Source organism: Gorilla gorilla, chromosome 14 (genome assembly GCF_029281585.2).
Source record: "Gorilla gorilla gorilla isolate KB3781 chromosome 14, NHGRI_mGorGor1-v2.1_pri, whole genome shotgun sequence".
Lineage (NCBI taxonomy): Eukaryota > Metazoa > Chordata > Mammalia > Primates > Hominidae > Gorilla > Gorilla gorilla.
The window spans coordinates 65,608,840-65,623,034 of record NC_073238.2 but is presented as its reverse complement, the minus strand read 5'-3'; the positions used below and the strand labels follow the sequence as shown (position 1 = coordinate 65,623,034).

The window sequence follows — 14,195 nt, the reverse complement described above, 5'->3', positions numbered from 1 at the left end:
GGCACTTTTTCTAAATTGAGTGAAAATGTTTTATGGGCTCCCAGAGGTCTGATAACAGGCACCTTGTAGAATTAAATCCAAAGTTGTTGAACTGGCCTTTAAGACCCTCCTTTAACTTCCTGTTGCCACCTTCACCCTTCCCTTCCAACTTTCTCCAACCCAGCCTCTCATTACTCATCTCCAAGCTTGGCTTAGCTGGGTTACCCTACCTCCCATTTTCAGATGCGCGCCTTCTGCCTGATGGGCAGCAATGTACACGATGCTCCCAAATTAGGGCCACACCTTCTAAAGGAGGATATAGTCCCACCACCAGCCCTTTGTGTACTCAAGCACCAGTACATTTTCAGTCTTGTAAACCTCAGAGGATCTAATGTTTGCTTACAAGGCCTTTTTTTTTTTTTTTTTTTTTTTAGAGGTTTCCCAGCATGTTAAAGTAAGAAGGGATGGTGTAGAGATGTGTTATTCTGCTTTTGGTCTTCATATGTGGAGGGCCGAGCCCAGGGAGATTTGGAGCTGCTCTTTCCCCAGGGAACTGTCCTTCATCTGTCAAAGATCTAAAGCACAGGGCCTTGCTGTCTGAGCCAGGGAAGCTGGTCTCCAGGGAAAATTCTTTCCTCCGAATTCATAGTGCAACCAGAAAGCTAAATGTTCCAATACACTGTGCAAATGGACTTGGACTTCGTGACATGGGATACACGTTGTCGAACTTTGTAATCTTACCCTTCATTCAATATTCAACACATTTATTTGATCTCTTCCTTTTCTCAGCGTCCCCTTCTTCTTCTGTGCTCTTCCTTCGTTCCCCATCACCCCCACCTCCCAGCCTCTGGGAAGGACTGACTCAGAGTCACCTTCCTGTCAGGGGAGTGATGGAGAGGATTTCTAGATGTGCAATTAGGGACCAAGGTGCTGATTGTTTTCTTTGATTTGGGACTCTAGATGAAGTACAGTTGCAGGCTGGTGGGATTAAAGGAACCATGACCTTGAGAGGTGTGTGCCACAGACTATCCCCGGTTACACCATGATACGAGGCAACATCCCCAACTGTAGGGAGGAAAATGATGGGGTGCTCACCTGAATCCACGCCTGAAAGGGACAGGGTGCCTGGTCAAATGCCCCGTAAGCAGGTGTGCTAGTCACGATAGGGGGAACCAATGAACATCTTAGGGAAACTTAGCACTCTTCAGGATAGTGGGTAAAACTAGCAGTTTCTAGCTGATTATTATTAAGGATGGCCCATTTGAGCCTGTGATCTCTACAAATATTGCAGGATGAAAGGCCCCTTGAATTATAATTGGATTCCAAATATTTGCCTGGAATAATAGCTTGGCAACTACATGCTGGGAACTGTGAAGTAGAAGTAGTAGTAATCATATTTTTGTATTCCTATAAGTAATAATTACTATGATTGAGGAAATATGCATATTAAGTGCTCTCTGTTATCTCATTTATTTTTGTTGTTTTTTAATTGTATTTGTTTAAGGTATATGACATGATCTTTTGATATACAAAGTGATATGGTTACTACAGTGAAGCAAATGAACATATCTATCATCCCACATGGTTATCCATCTCCCTCCTTTTTTGACAAGAACACCTAAAACCTATTCTTTTGGCAGAAATCTCAAATACGACACATTATTCTTTGATGTACTCCTCATGTTGTACATTAGAGTCCTAGACTTGTTCATCCTACATATCTGCACATTGCAGCATTACTTACAATAGCCAAGATACGGAAACAACCAAAGTGTTCACTGATGGATGAATGGATAAAGAAGCTGTCTGTCTGTCTGTCTGTCTGTCTGTCTGTCTATCTATTTCTATCTATCTATCTATCTATCTATCTATCTATCTATCTATCTATCATCTATCTGTAGTAGAATATTATTTAGCTTTAAAAAAGAAGATTCTGCCACTCACCACAAGTGAACCTGGAGGACATTATGATAAGTGAAATAAGCCAGACCCAGAAATAAAAATTCTGCACGATCTCACTATATGTGGAATCTTAAAAAGGAGAAAAAAAGTCAAATACACAGAGATAGAGAATAAAATGGTATTTACCAGAGGCAGAGTGGGGTTGCAGGGAGGCATGAGAAGATGTAGGGCAAAGGATATAGTATCTCATTTAATCATTACACCAGCCCTATGAAATAGGTGGTATCTAGTTTTGGAGGTGAGAGACCCAGAGTTCAGAGGTTTAAATAACTTTCTTAAGCTGGCAGGTAGTTGACCTGTGATTCAAACTCTGAGTAAGGCCCATACTCTCATTCTCTCCTGCTACCCTGGCCTGCCCTTCCAGTCATGAGCAACACCACAAGACCAGGCTTGTCTAGGAGCAGGCAGAGGCTCAGTCAGCTCTTCTACACCTGCTGCCTGTAGCTGCCCCAGCCCAGCACTGCTACGTGGCAAATCCTCTGGACTGCTCAGCCATCACTCTGGGGTTCTGCCCTTTACATTTGAGAAATTCTGGAATAAAGCAAGTTTTGTTACACAAGTCACTTTATGCAGATTCTCTGGCCAAGCCTCAGGGCTCTGACACCACCAGGAAGAGGAAATCTGGTCTGAGCCCAGTGAAAAGCACATAGGCAGTGGGGCTGATGTGGAGGGGCTAGGCTGGGGGAGAGGATGCAGGCCCTTCTCTCTCCCTGCTTAGATGTTTGTCCACATTCCACAATGTGTAAAAAGAGTCAAGCCTGGGGGGCCTGATTTGGGGTTTGATGGGCACTTGTAGTTTCTTTGTGATACACTTTGTGGCTAGGTATGGTTGCTCACTCCTGTAATCCAGGCACTTTTGGAGGCCAAGGCAGGAGGATTGCTGAGGCCAAGAGTTCAAGACCAGCCTGGGCAACATAGCAAGACCCTGTCTCTACTTGAAACACAAACACACGTACACACACACACACACACACAAAATACACTTTGGAAAACCACAAGGTGATTTCACACCCGTTTCTTATAGCTGAGGCTGTGAGAAAATCTAAATAAGATACGTTAAAGGCAGTCACTATTCTGGATGAATTTCCTCCACCAGCAGAGGTGACGAGTATTTTGTAGGGAGAAAGCATTCTTTCCCCTCACCCAACTCAGTAGGAGCTCCAGGAGGGAGGCGGCTTCAGGACAGGACTGGCGTCAGAGGTGACTGACAGCAGTGAGCTGCTGGGTCATGGCTGTTGCTTAATGTCCTGTCCATTTTGTGTTCATGAAATGTTCTGCAGGTTGATGTCAGTAGAATTTTATCTCAATTTTCTTTCTAGGTCTGACCCTTGGGAAGAATCCAGCACGAGGTAGGAGTGAAGAAAGGAGAATGTAGAGGAAGACAGTTTTATTCCCTTCGTGATCAAGAGGTTAGGTCGCTTGTGGCATTCTGGATATGGAGGTAAACTTCATTTTTATTGATTTAAACTCTCTAAATCCATGTAGAATAAGCGTAATTGTAAACCCACTGGCACAAGCTACTGAGAAAGGCTGTGTAGTCATAGCCTGTGGATACCTCTGAGAAGAAGTTCAGTCAGCACTTACCCATCCCGGGTGCTTTGATATTATGCATGAGTCAAGGTAGGGAAGTGGTTTGGAGAGAGACTTCCCCTGGATACCTGGGAACTCGGTGACTTTATGAGTTCATTGCAGTGAGGGGGCATTGGGACCAGCATAATGGGCTGGAAGCTGGACAGTTGGGTCTGAGGACTGGTTCTGCACTCGCCTGATTGAGACCACAGACAAGTCTCATAACCTCTCCAGGGTGCCCCTTCTTCATCTGTGAATTGATGACCACTAAAGATGATAATGGAAATAATGCTTCTCTTCCAAGGAAGCTGCAAATATTAAATAAGTTAATATGTGTGGAGATGCTTTATCATCCCTAAAGCATGCTACAACTGTGAAGCTGAAATGCTCCACATGTGAGGGGCTGTGCTACCCCAGTGCTTAGAAGAATGCCACAGGCAGAGGATGCCCTCAACAGGAAAACATTTATAATGATATTTTACAGTCATACAAAGAAAAGTATCGTTATTGTTCTGATGCAGGATAGAAACATTTAAAAATGTTTTTATTTGCATCACAGACCTCTGAATATCTGATAAAACCATGAATCTTTTCTTTCTCTTAAAAGACACACACACACACACACACACACACACACACACCCCACACACACAGAGCAAACAGCAAAAATAAACCATGCTAATACATTCATTCAGTAATGCTTTACATACAATTTCTGGGGGCTCATACTTTCTCTTAGCTCATAGCTTAAGAAAATGCCTGACCTAGAGACTGGTGCAGGCTTGTACTCTCTGACTGTAGTCTAGGAGAGAAATAGACTGCATAGAAGAATGAACAAAATAACAATGTTTAGCATCTGCCTGAGAAAAGTGCTACAGAGAACATCTCTGGAATTCTAATAGATTCCTACAGCCCTCTTGAAAAAACAGTTTATATCTGATGTTAACTAGTCTAAGTTAAAAATGTGCTCAGGCCCACAAATGCCCCACAAATGTGGCCACCCTTCAGCTCACTGATGCTTTTGTGCAAAAAGTCGTGGTCCGGATATCTGAATCCTCCTCCTGCCTCCACAATGGGCTGCTATCCGGTAACGGCTGTGAGGTCCTATTACCGCAGGGCAAGGCTCTTCCAGGACGCTCAGATGCCTACTCAGAGCCCAGCTTATCGGAGGGATCTGCGAGCTCCTGTCAACGCCCTGGTGTGTCCACCCTGGCCCATCTCGGGGGACTAGATTTTACCCTGAGCAACACATGATTTTTGGGTAAGGGCTGTCCCTGCTAAGTAGAATTTCATTTTGGATTCAGAGAATTCAGAACCGGAGTCAGCTCAGCCCAGGTGGAAATGTAAAAATTCACACCAAGATCAACTCAAACTGAGTGAGACCATGGCCAGCGATGGAAAGTGAAAAGGAAAGAAAATAACTGAGCAGTCAAAGCTCTGTCCCACTTTCTTCATCCAGCTGGGGCCTTCCACGGGAGAGCACAGAAGGTATTTGCACCCAGTGCTTCATAAAGCCAGCCACGGCACTCATTTTTAAGCTCACAGTGCGCCACCTTCTATCTTCGGGTTGTTTGTGGCCTCTTGGTTATAGGATGTAAACATCCCCCATGGGAGATGTGCAGGTTACCCACCTGATCAAGCCAGTGCTCCCTGGGATCCCAGAGATCAGAGGCCTCCTGGAAGGCAGATGGTGCGAGGCCTGGATGTCGGCTTCTCTCCCCGCATCTAGATCAAGTGGCGGCAGCACAGGCAGCTGGAAGGTACCCACAGAAAGAAATCGAGCACTATGTTCAGAAAGATCCACTCCATCTTTAACTCCAGCCCACAGAGAAAGACGGCGGCCGAGAGCCCCTTCTACGAAGCAGCCAGCCCTGCAGTGAAGCTGATTCGAAGCAGTTCCATGTATGTGGTCGGGGACCACGGGGAGAAATTCAGCGAGTCCTTAAAGAAGTACAAAAGCACCAGTAGCATGGACACCAGCCTGTACTACCTGCGGCAGGAGGAGGACCGGGCGTGGATGTATTCGCGCACCCAGGACTGCCTGCAGTACCTGCAGGAGCTGCTGGCCTTGCGCAAAAAATATCTCAGCAGCTTCAGTGATCTGAAGCCCCACCGCACCCAGGGGATTTCCTCAACCTCCTCCAAGGGAGGGAAAAAGACTCCTGTCCGGTCTACTCCCAAAGAAATAAAGGTAAGTGCTGCTGAGCAGTACAATTTAGATGAGGGTTTTTCTGAGAGCCTTGGACAACTGTTTGAAAGCTTCTTCCTACCTCTGCATGGCTTAATTAATCTGACACATTCTGAGCCGCGGCGCAATAGTCCTCAGATGCTTTATGCGGCCATATCCCCAGCCTGGGGAAGGGTGGCTAAGCCCATGTTTATTACTCATTTATTTATTATTAACTTTATTTTAGGTTCAGGGGTACACATGCAGGTTTGTTATATAGGTAAACTGTGTGTCACAAAGGTTTGGTGTACAGATTATTTTGTCACCCAGGTAATAAGCATAGTGCCTGATTGGTAGTTTCTTGATCCATGTTTATTTTTAATACCCAGGAAGCAAAAAGGAGCAGGTAATGGTGTCCACAGAGCAGCTCGGTGGGGAAGACATGGGTTTTGGTGTCAGGCGGCACCGTATTTGCATTGCACATCTATCAATTCCTTCCCAGTGTTATAGGTGGGATAATGCTTGCATGGCATTTGGATGACAGCAAATCATTTTTCAACAAATTGTTGGTTTTTAAAAAATCATTGTTGTCACATCTAAAAATCCTGGTGAAAAGTGAAATCATCGTATGACTAGATGTTTTCAAATATTGAGGTGCTTAGCCCCACGCAAGCCAAACAACTGGAAAATTCCTCCATCTGTACCTCAGACCAGGCATGTGGTGGCTCAGGCATAGCCACGGAGAGAGTCTGTGTCTCTTGGGAGATTCCCGGATGGCTTTGGGCACTGGAGGTCTCCAGACAGTCACAAGCATGAAATGAGTGAAAGAAATAATTTGCATTTATCTCTTTGTTTATGCTTATTGCAGTGTTTTGTATATACCATCTTTTCTTGAGCATCACAATAAAGCCAGTACAGTAGGTAGGGAGGAACTCCTTCAGTATCACAGAAGGGAAAACTGAGGCTCAGTGACCCACCTCTAGGTGCTAGGTCACCTAATTTTAATTATGAGCCGGCAATTCATTCAGTTACTCTTTCCTTTATTTCCTCAGACTTGTATTTATTTAGAGACAGAGTCTCCTCTGTTGCTCAGGCTGGAGTGCAGTGGCATGATCATAGCTCACTGCAACCTCAACCTCCTGGACTCAAGTGATCCTGCCACCTCAGCTTCCCAAGTAGCTGGGACTACAGGCACCTGCCACCACACGTGGCTAATTAAAATTTTTTTTTTTTGTAGAGATGGGAGTCTTGCTTTGTTGCTCAGGCTGGTCTCAAACTCCTGACCTCAAGCAGTCCTCCTGCCTTGGTCTCCCAAAGTTGCTGGGGTTACAGGTGTGAGTCGCCAAACTCAGCCTGCTTTTATTTATTTCTAATGCCCATAGGTTAAGGCTGTTTTGTTGTGTACTTCCATCAGTCATTTTCCTGATGACCAGATGAGATGTTTGAAGCAGACCTGTCTCCCGCTTCGTTGCTTTCTCCCCAGAGTGTCCTGTAGGCCGTGCAAACTCCATTAATGTTGAATGACTGACTGGCCCACTATCAAATCTCTAGGGCTTGGCCTAACCCAATTGGTTTCAACTGTCTGCATGTTATACCAGGTGGGAGCAGTTTAAATAATCATTTTAACTCTAAAAGTATGTCAGTGTTGTGGGCCCATAAAAAAGGGTCCTAGTCACGGGTCCTGGTGCTGACTCCATGGCCAGCCAGCTGTAGATCTGTGGGCCAGCCACCTCTGATGACAGACGGGGTTGCAGTGGTTTCTGGACTCCTTTCCAGCTTGGATGTTCTGGGGTAGTAGGCACTGGCTAGATTTCCTCTAGGTACTACATTTCTCTGCAAATGGAGCTCTCTCTTATAGGACCTACCTCCCTTCCTTGTTGAGCTATCTGAAGATGGAGGGAATAGAAGCAGAATGACCAGTTCTAGCCCTTTGAATGGCTGTGCAGAGGCACATGGGCCTGATATAATGTAGGGATCTCCTTCAGAGATGCCTCTCACCACAGCACAATCAGGAAAGAGTTTTGAAAGGACACTGAAGTCAATCAGACCAAGATTTGAATTTTAGTTCTGCTATTTACCAGCTGTGTGCCTTTGTTAAGGGAAGTTCACCTCTCTGGGTCTGTTTTTCTGTCAGGTAGTAATGGAAATGATAATGTGAGGAGTAGGTTCCTGCACGTAATTGTTCCCAGCACATACCAGGTACTTACTCCAGCGTTCACTGACTCTGAAATGTTGGATACAGGAGGCTCTTAGCAGTCTTTTCAGCTGCTGTCTTTCCCCATGGCTCTGACAGAAACAGCTGTATGCTGGGCCTGCCTGTGAAATGATGGGTTCAGGCTTCATGGCTGGTGGGGTGGCCCATGGCTGCCTGGGTCTCTGTGCATTGCCGGGACAGGGGACCAGAAGGAATCCTTTGCCCTGGAATGCCGTTACCCCATGCTTTGGGAGAAAGCTCTGCTGACATTCCAGGTTTAGGGAAAACACCATTCTTTCCCCTGACTACCTACTATGAGTTGAACTGTATCCCCTCAAAATGTATATGTGGAAGTCCTAACCCCCAGTACCACAGATAGTGACCTCAGTTAGAGACTAGGTGATTGCAGATGTAATTAGTTAAGATGAGGTCATGCTGGAGTAGGATGGGCCCCTAATCCCATAGGACTGGTGTTTTCATAAGAAGATGGCCATGTGAGGACACAGAGATGCAGGGAGAATGCCACGGACAAAAGCCAAGGACCTACCAGAAGCCAGGAGAAAGGCCTGGAACAGACCCTTCACCAGCACCTTCAGAGGGAGCATGGCCCTGCAGACAGCTTCTGGCCTCCAGAACTGTGAGATCTATAGCTCTAAGCTACAGAAGCTACCCAGTTTGTGGTGCTTTGTTACAGTGGCCCTAGGAAATGAATATACCCCTCTATAGAATTAGCCTCTTCTCTTCTCCAGCATTGGTCTGAACACACCTCTGTTTTAGCTTTCATCACATCCTACTGTGGTTTGTTAAAATGTGTGTCTCCCCTGGTGGACTGCAGTGAACTTGGTGAGCTTGAAGCTGAAACAGTATCTTTCTCATTTTTCTATCTCCAGAGCATAAAAGTGAATACTATCAATCATTTGTAGATGCTTTATAGCCTTTAAAAGTCTGATGTCTTTTGTGCCATACAGAGGGGAGAGCCGGCCTCCATATAGGGAGGGAGCAGTGTTCTCTGTGACTCCAGGGCACCATGGCAGGCCCTTTCTGCTGCCCTCCCTCCCTCCATCCAGATGCAAGCCCCTGGCCTGGCCACAGGACCTAAGTTCCCTTGTCTGTCCCTCTTTTGTGGTAAGATAGTGGCTTTTAAACTATTTTGATTAGAATCCATTGCAGTAAGAAACATATTTTGGATATTGACCCAGTTTACCCAAACACACAAACGAAACAAAAGTTTTATGAAATAGACTTACTCCTGTTCCTTGCTTAGCACTCTGATGTTTTCCAAAGCATTCTATGCTATTCTAATTTTTTTTTTTTAATTGTCGTGACACAATAACTTGATTTCACAAGCCATTGCTGGATCAAGACATATGGCTTTCATGCTCTGGAATGAGGCTTTCTAACAGGTCCCATTGACATGTGAATGGCATCCAAGGCCAGGGTACCAAATGGTCTGTTACCCCAGCCCCCTGGAGATACCCAGAGCTCCACCCATGTGGGCCGATGGGAGGAGGAAGTCAGGACACACTAGAAGCGAGGTGAGCCTCGGGTGGGTCTGGGAGCCCCTCCTGGGACCCTGCGTGGTGGGAGTCTCTGCCAGGCCCTGTGGCAATGTACTACTCCCTCAGAATAGGTCATTATAAAAATGAATGAATGAAATACACTTTTTGCAACATTTTAAAATCAAAACAACAAAAATCCGTATGTGAGGGTTTTTGTGTCAGTGTTGGGAAAGAGCTGTAGTTTGGGACTCATTGTTTAGGTGCTAAAAGGTTAGAATTTCTAACCCAGGGCATAATGTGTGTGGCAGAAGGATGGCATGTTTGAAGTGTGTCTTGTCAAGGAATGTAGAGTCTCTGAACCAACAGGACAAGCCTCCTCCTGCTCTGGGCACCTTGGGTGTTTCTGGCCAGTCAGGAGGAGCAATGATGTTCTCCTCTACACCCACTTCCCCTGCTCCCATGCAATCAGCTGTATTCCTGACTTCTAATCACCCTCCAAACCTGACTGTTGGCTATTAGCCTCATTCTATAAAGGAGAAAACTGGGGCTTGGGGGCGTTAAGAGATTTGTGTAAGGCCATGCTCCTGACGAAGAGAAAGCCAGGATTTGATCCCAATCTGTATCGTGCCAGAACTCACACTCTTGTCAATGTATCCACTTTGACTGGAAAACATGTTTTGATCTTGTATAACATAGAAGATGCAAGAGTGTGCACCTTAGGATGTACTGCAAAGGCTGTTTTATCCTGCACACCTAGGCCAGGGAGAGTCATTAGGGAGGCAGCTGCGTCATACTGCACGTGGATTCTGTGTAGGGTGAAGCCCTCCCAAAGTGGGAGAGACTGGGCTTCTTTTCTTCAAGAGAAACCTGGCTGAAAGGAACTGGCTAGAAGGTATGCTTTAAATTGTTTTCTTTCCACAATCCGTGGATGGAATTTATCTCCATCTTGACTTCTTTTCACATGGCTACCTGTGATTCCAGTTTTACTCTAGGTCTCCACAGCATTGAAATATTGAGTTTGTATATCATCTACTTTTGCACTTCTCAGTACACACTAGGAAAAGAACTGAGGAAACAGTGCAAGCACAGCTACAATCGGAACTTCATGATGGGTAGGTATTATGTCCTGAAATCATTTTTCAACAAGATACTTTCATATCTCCCAGCTCATTCTACAAAGTATCTGAGATGAAGAATCTGTGGCAGCTGAATTAGCTTCTGTGTAGCTGAATTAGCTTCTGTGTCATGTCGGAACTCATACTGTCAATATATCTACAGCATCTTTTGACTGGAAAACGTATTTTGATCTTGTATAACATACAAGATTCAAGAGCATACAGAATTGTTAAGTAGCACCAGAAATTGGAAAATCAGGAGAGAAAAAAAATCATAGAAAATCAAGACCACTCCAAATAATATGCAGATCATAGAAGCTAATTCAGCTGCCGTAGATGAGCCTTAGATTTGGCTCTGTCCTTGCTGGAAGCTAAGATAAAAAGAGCTGGACTTGTTTCAAAATTCTGATGATCTGAGAAGAACCATACCCATTGCTTAGGGGAGTGAGATTTTTCCCCTGGCTTTGAATTTCAAAATATCTCATATGGCACTTGACTTAGGGAGTCTTGTGTGATGTGGTTAGTGATGCCCTTAATAATATTTTAGTAACAGTTTATTAATATATCACTCACTTGTCCCTTAACACATATTGATTGAGCACATACTATGTGTCAGGAGCTGTTCTAGATGCTGGTGAAGAAGACAAAGTCCTTGTCCTCATGGGGGTAGTCGGTCTTGCGAGAGAGCAAGACCAGAATTCCTATGGTGATTTCTCAGAGCCCCAGCTGTAACCACACAGGGTATGGTCCTGAACTGCATCTTAGTGAGAGACTATGGATTGGCAGCTTAGCTGAGCTCAGTAGCTTCAGCCAGCCCCTTCTGAGCCCAGGGAAGAATTCAAATGCCAGAGGTATGGATACATCACACACCCTTCCAATGGCCTTTATCAAAATCCTCTGAAGAATTGGTTCATCCCAGGAGAGAAAAATGTCTGTGAAAAGTAACAAGTTGTCCTGCTGTGTTTTTTTGCTATTTCCACTCCACCCTGCATCCTAGCATGTTAGACAGCTGATTGCTCCCTGTGGAGTTTGTTCCAGGGTCACGTATGGGATGTGACTGGCTTCAGCCTCTGTGTGTGCCTGTCTCACTTGCTTGTTCTTGTTGATTTCTTCAAGCTGCAGCCTTCTCCTGCTATGACGAGCCCTTGGGTTATTTTACTTCTCTCTTTTCTCACCTACTCATAAACATCACTTTTCTTAGCTGGGCTTTTTTTTTTAAATATAATAGCTTTAATTCACATACATAAAACTCACTCTTTCACAGTGTACAAGTCAGTGGTTTTTAGTCGATTCAGTATTGTGTAATCTTCACCACCATCTAATTTGGAAACATTTTCATTACGAATTTAAGCTTTATTTTAGTGTGGTACAATAAATGTAACATAACTTTTACCATTTTCACACAGCACTTCATGGTTCCTGAAATGAGTGCTTTTTAGTGTCTTCAGATTATGGGTAAGGAAGTCTATTACAGTTAACAAATTCTTTAGAAATTAAATACTTTTCTCGAACTCCTGGACTCAGGCAATCCACCCACCTCAGCCTCCCAGAGTGCTGGGATTACAGGTGTGAGCCACCACGCTCCATGTACTAAATGCTTTTCTTTGAATGACTTTGTATCAATTTTTTTAAAAGTAAAAGTGCATACTACTAGATATCCTTCAAAATGTTAATAGCCAGACAATAACCAGGGTCTTTCACACTAGTCTCCCATGAGCTTTTGCAAATTATCATTTATATAAATGTATAATAATTCATCCAAAGGATTATTAAGCCCTAATTAATGTATTTTTAGGACACTTTATTAAAGTATTGTTAGTAGTACCCTAGAATATGAATTCCTTAAAAGATCGTGGACCCTCTCAAAGTACCTCATTTAGAAATCAGGAGAATGTTTTTATAAAAGGTTTGACAATTATTTCTTTAAATATGAAACAGTCTTTTAAAGTAAAATATTTTAATATTACCATTTTAACTGTTTTAAAGCGTACAATGCAGTGGCATTAAGTACATTCACAATGTTGTGTAGTGATCACTATCATCCATCTCCACAACTTTTTCATTCCAAACAGAAACTGCACCCATCGAACACGAACTCCTCATTTCCCCCTTTCCCCAGTCCATGGTAGTCTCTGTTCTACTTTCTGTCTCTGTGAATTTGCCCATTTTAGCACCTGACATAAGTGGAATCATACTTGTTCTTCTGTGTCTGTCTTATGGCACTTAGCACAACGTCTTCAAGGCTTGTCTGTGTTGTTGCTTGTGTCAGAGCTTCCTTTCTTTTTTTTGAGACAGAGTCTTGCACTGTGGCCCGCGCTGGTATGCAGTGGCACGATCTTGGCTTGCTGCAACCTCTGCCTCCCGGGTTCAAGTGATTCTCCTGCTTCAGCCTCCTGAGTAGCTGGGACTACAGGCGCTCACCACCACACCTGGCTAATTTTTGTATTTTTAGTAGAGACGGGGTTTCACTATGTTGGCCAGGCTGGTCTCGAACTCCTGGCCTCATGATCCACCCGCCTCAGCCTCCCAAAGTGCTGGGATTACAGGTGTGAGCCACCACGCCTGGCCCAGAACTTCCTTTCTTTCTATGACTGATCAGTCTTGGTTTCAATGGGAGGTGAAGAGGAAAAGTTGAAGCCTGTGCTCTGCATCTGACTAGAGTGCTTGCTGGCATTTGGGGTCCTCCCTGAGGACAGCTCCCCACACTTTTAGGGACAGAGAAACAGCAACAACCACAGGCCACTTTGAGAAATGGGTCATCTGAGTGGACCCATGCCTGACTAGATCACAGAGAAGAGGCTCGGGAGGCTGGCGACAGAGCCAGGCTGCTGTTTTGGGGTTGGCAGCAGAACCCTATGGAACCCCATGGCTCCCACGCAGTCCAGATGGTTCACATTGGACATTTTCTCAGGCGGGGTTACTTGTTGATATGACTTGACTAGGTGTCTCCACCCAAATCTCATCTCAAATTGTAATTGCCACGTGTCAAGGGAGGGAGGTGATTGGATTATGGGGGCAGTTTACCCCATGCTGTCATGATAGGGAGGGAATTCTCATGGGATCAGGTCGTTTTAAAGGTGTGGCACTTCCTCTCTCGCTTGCTCTTCTCTTTCCTGACACCGTATGAAGAAGGTACTTCATCTTCTGCCATGATTGTGAGTTTCCTGAGACTTCCCCAGCCATGTGGAACTGTGAGTCAATTAATCTCTTTCCTTGATAAATTACCCAGTCTCAGGTATTTCTTTAATAGCAGTGTGAACATGGACTAATATGCTGGTCACTCACCACAGTCAGAGGAAACTTCATTAACTCTCTCATGGATCCCTGAGTAGCTTGGATTTCTGATATGTCTGCCTGAATGAACTAGTTGCAAAATATACACCCCTCCCTGATCCTCAACTAATGAAACTCACCTGTTATAGGAATGGTTTAAAAAGAACCCATTGAATTCTGAAGAATACCTGTCAAAAGTGATTGACTTTTAGTGAAAATAGTTTTATTCTGAAAATAGTTAGCTTTCAGAATAATTTTCTATTAAGGCCACTCAGCCTTGGTTCATAAAATGAGACCATATCAACAGCCTGTAGAGGCTCTTTCTCCTCTATGGCAGGAGGGTCTGAATCCAATTCATCTAAAAAGACTCCAAATTGTCTGTATATTAATTGCATATGGGATAGGAAGCAGGTTCTGGATCTGTTTTACACCATTGA

At 44.5% G+C, this 14,195-nt stretch overlaps 1 protein-coding gene across 5 annotated transcripts in view; it reads left to right on the top strand.

Annotated features, from left to right (window-relative positions):
• Positions 1-14,195, top strand: part of C14H13orf42 (chromosome 14 C13orf42 homolog) — a 123,610-nt gene that overhangs the window by 88,955 nt on the left and 20,460 nt on the right. For all 5 annotated transcript variants that reach the window (XM_031001429.3, XM_055359887.2, XM_055359889.2 and 2 more), the window contains one exon: positions 3,261-5,701. In XM_031001429.3, coding sequence (XP_030857289.1) covers positions 5,297-5,701 — 405 coding nt within the window. In that variant the 5' untranslated portion in view covers positions 3,261-5,296. The remainder of the gene's footprint in view (positions 1-3,260; positions 5,702-14,195) is intronic.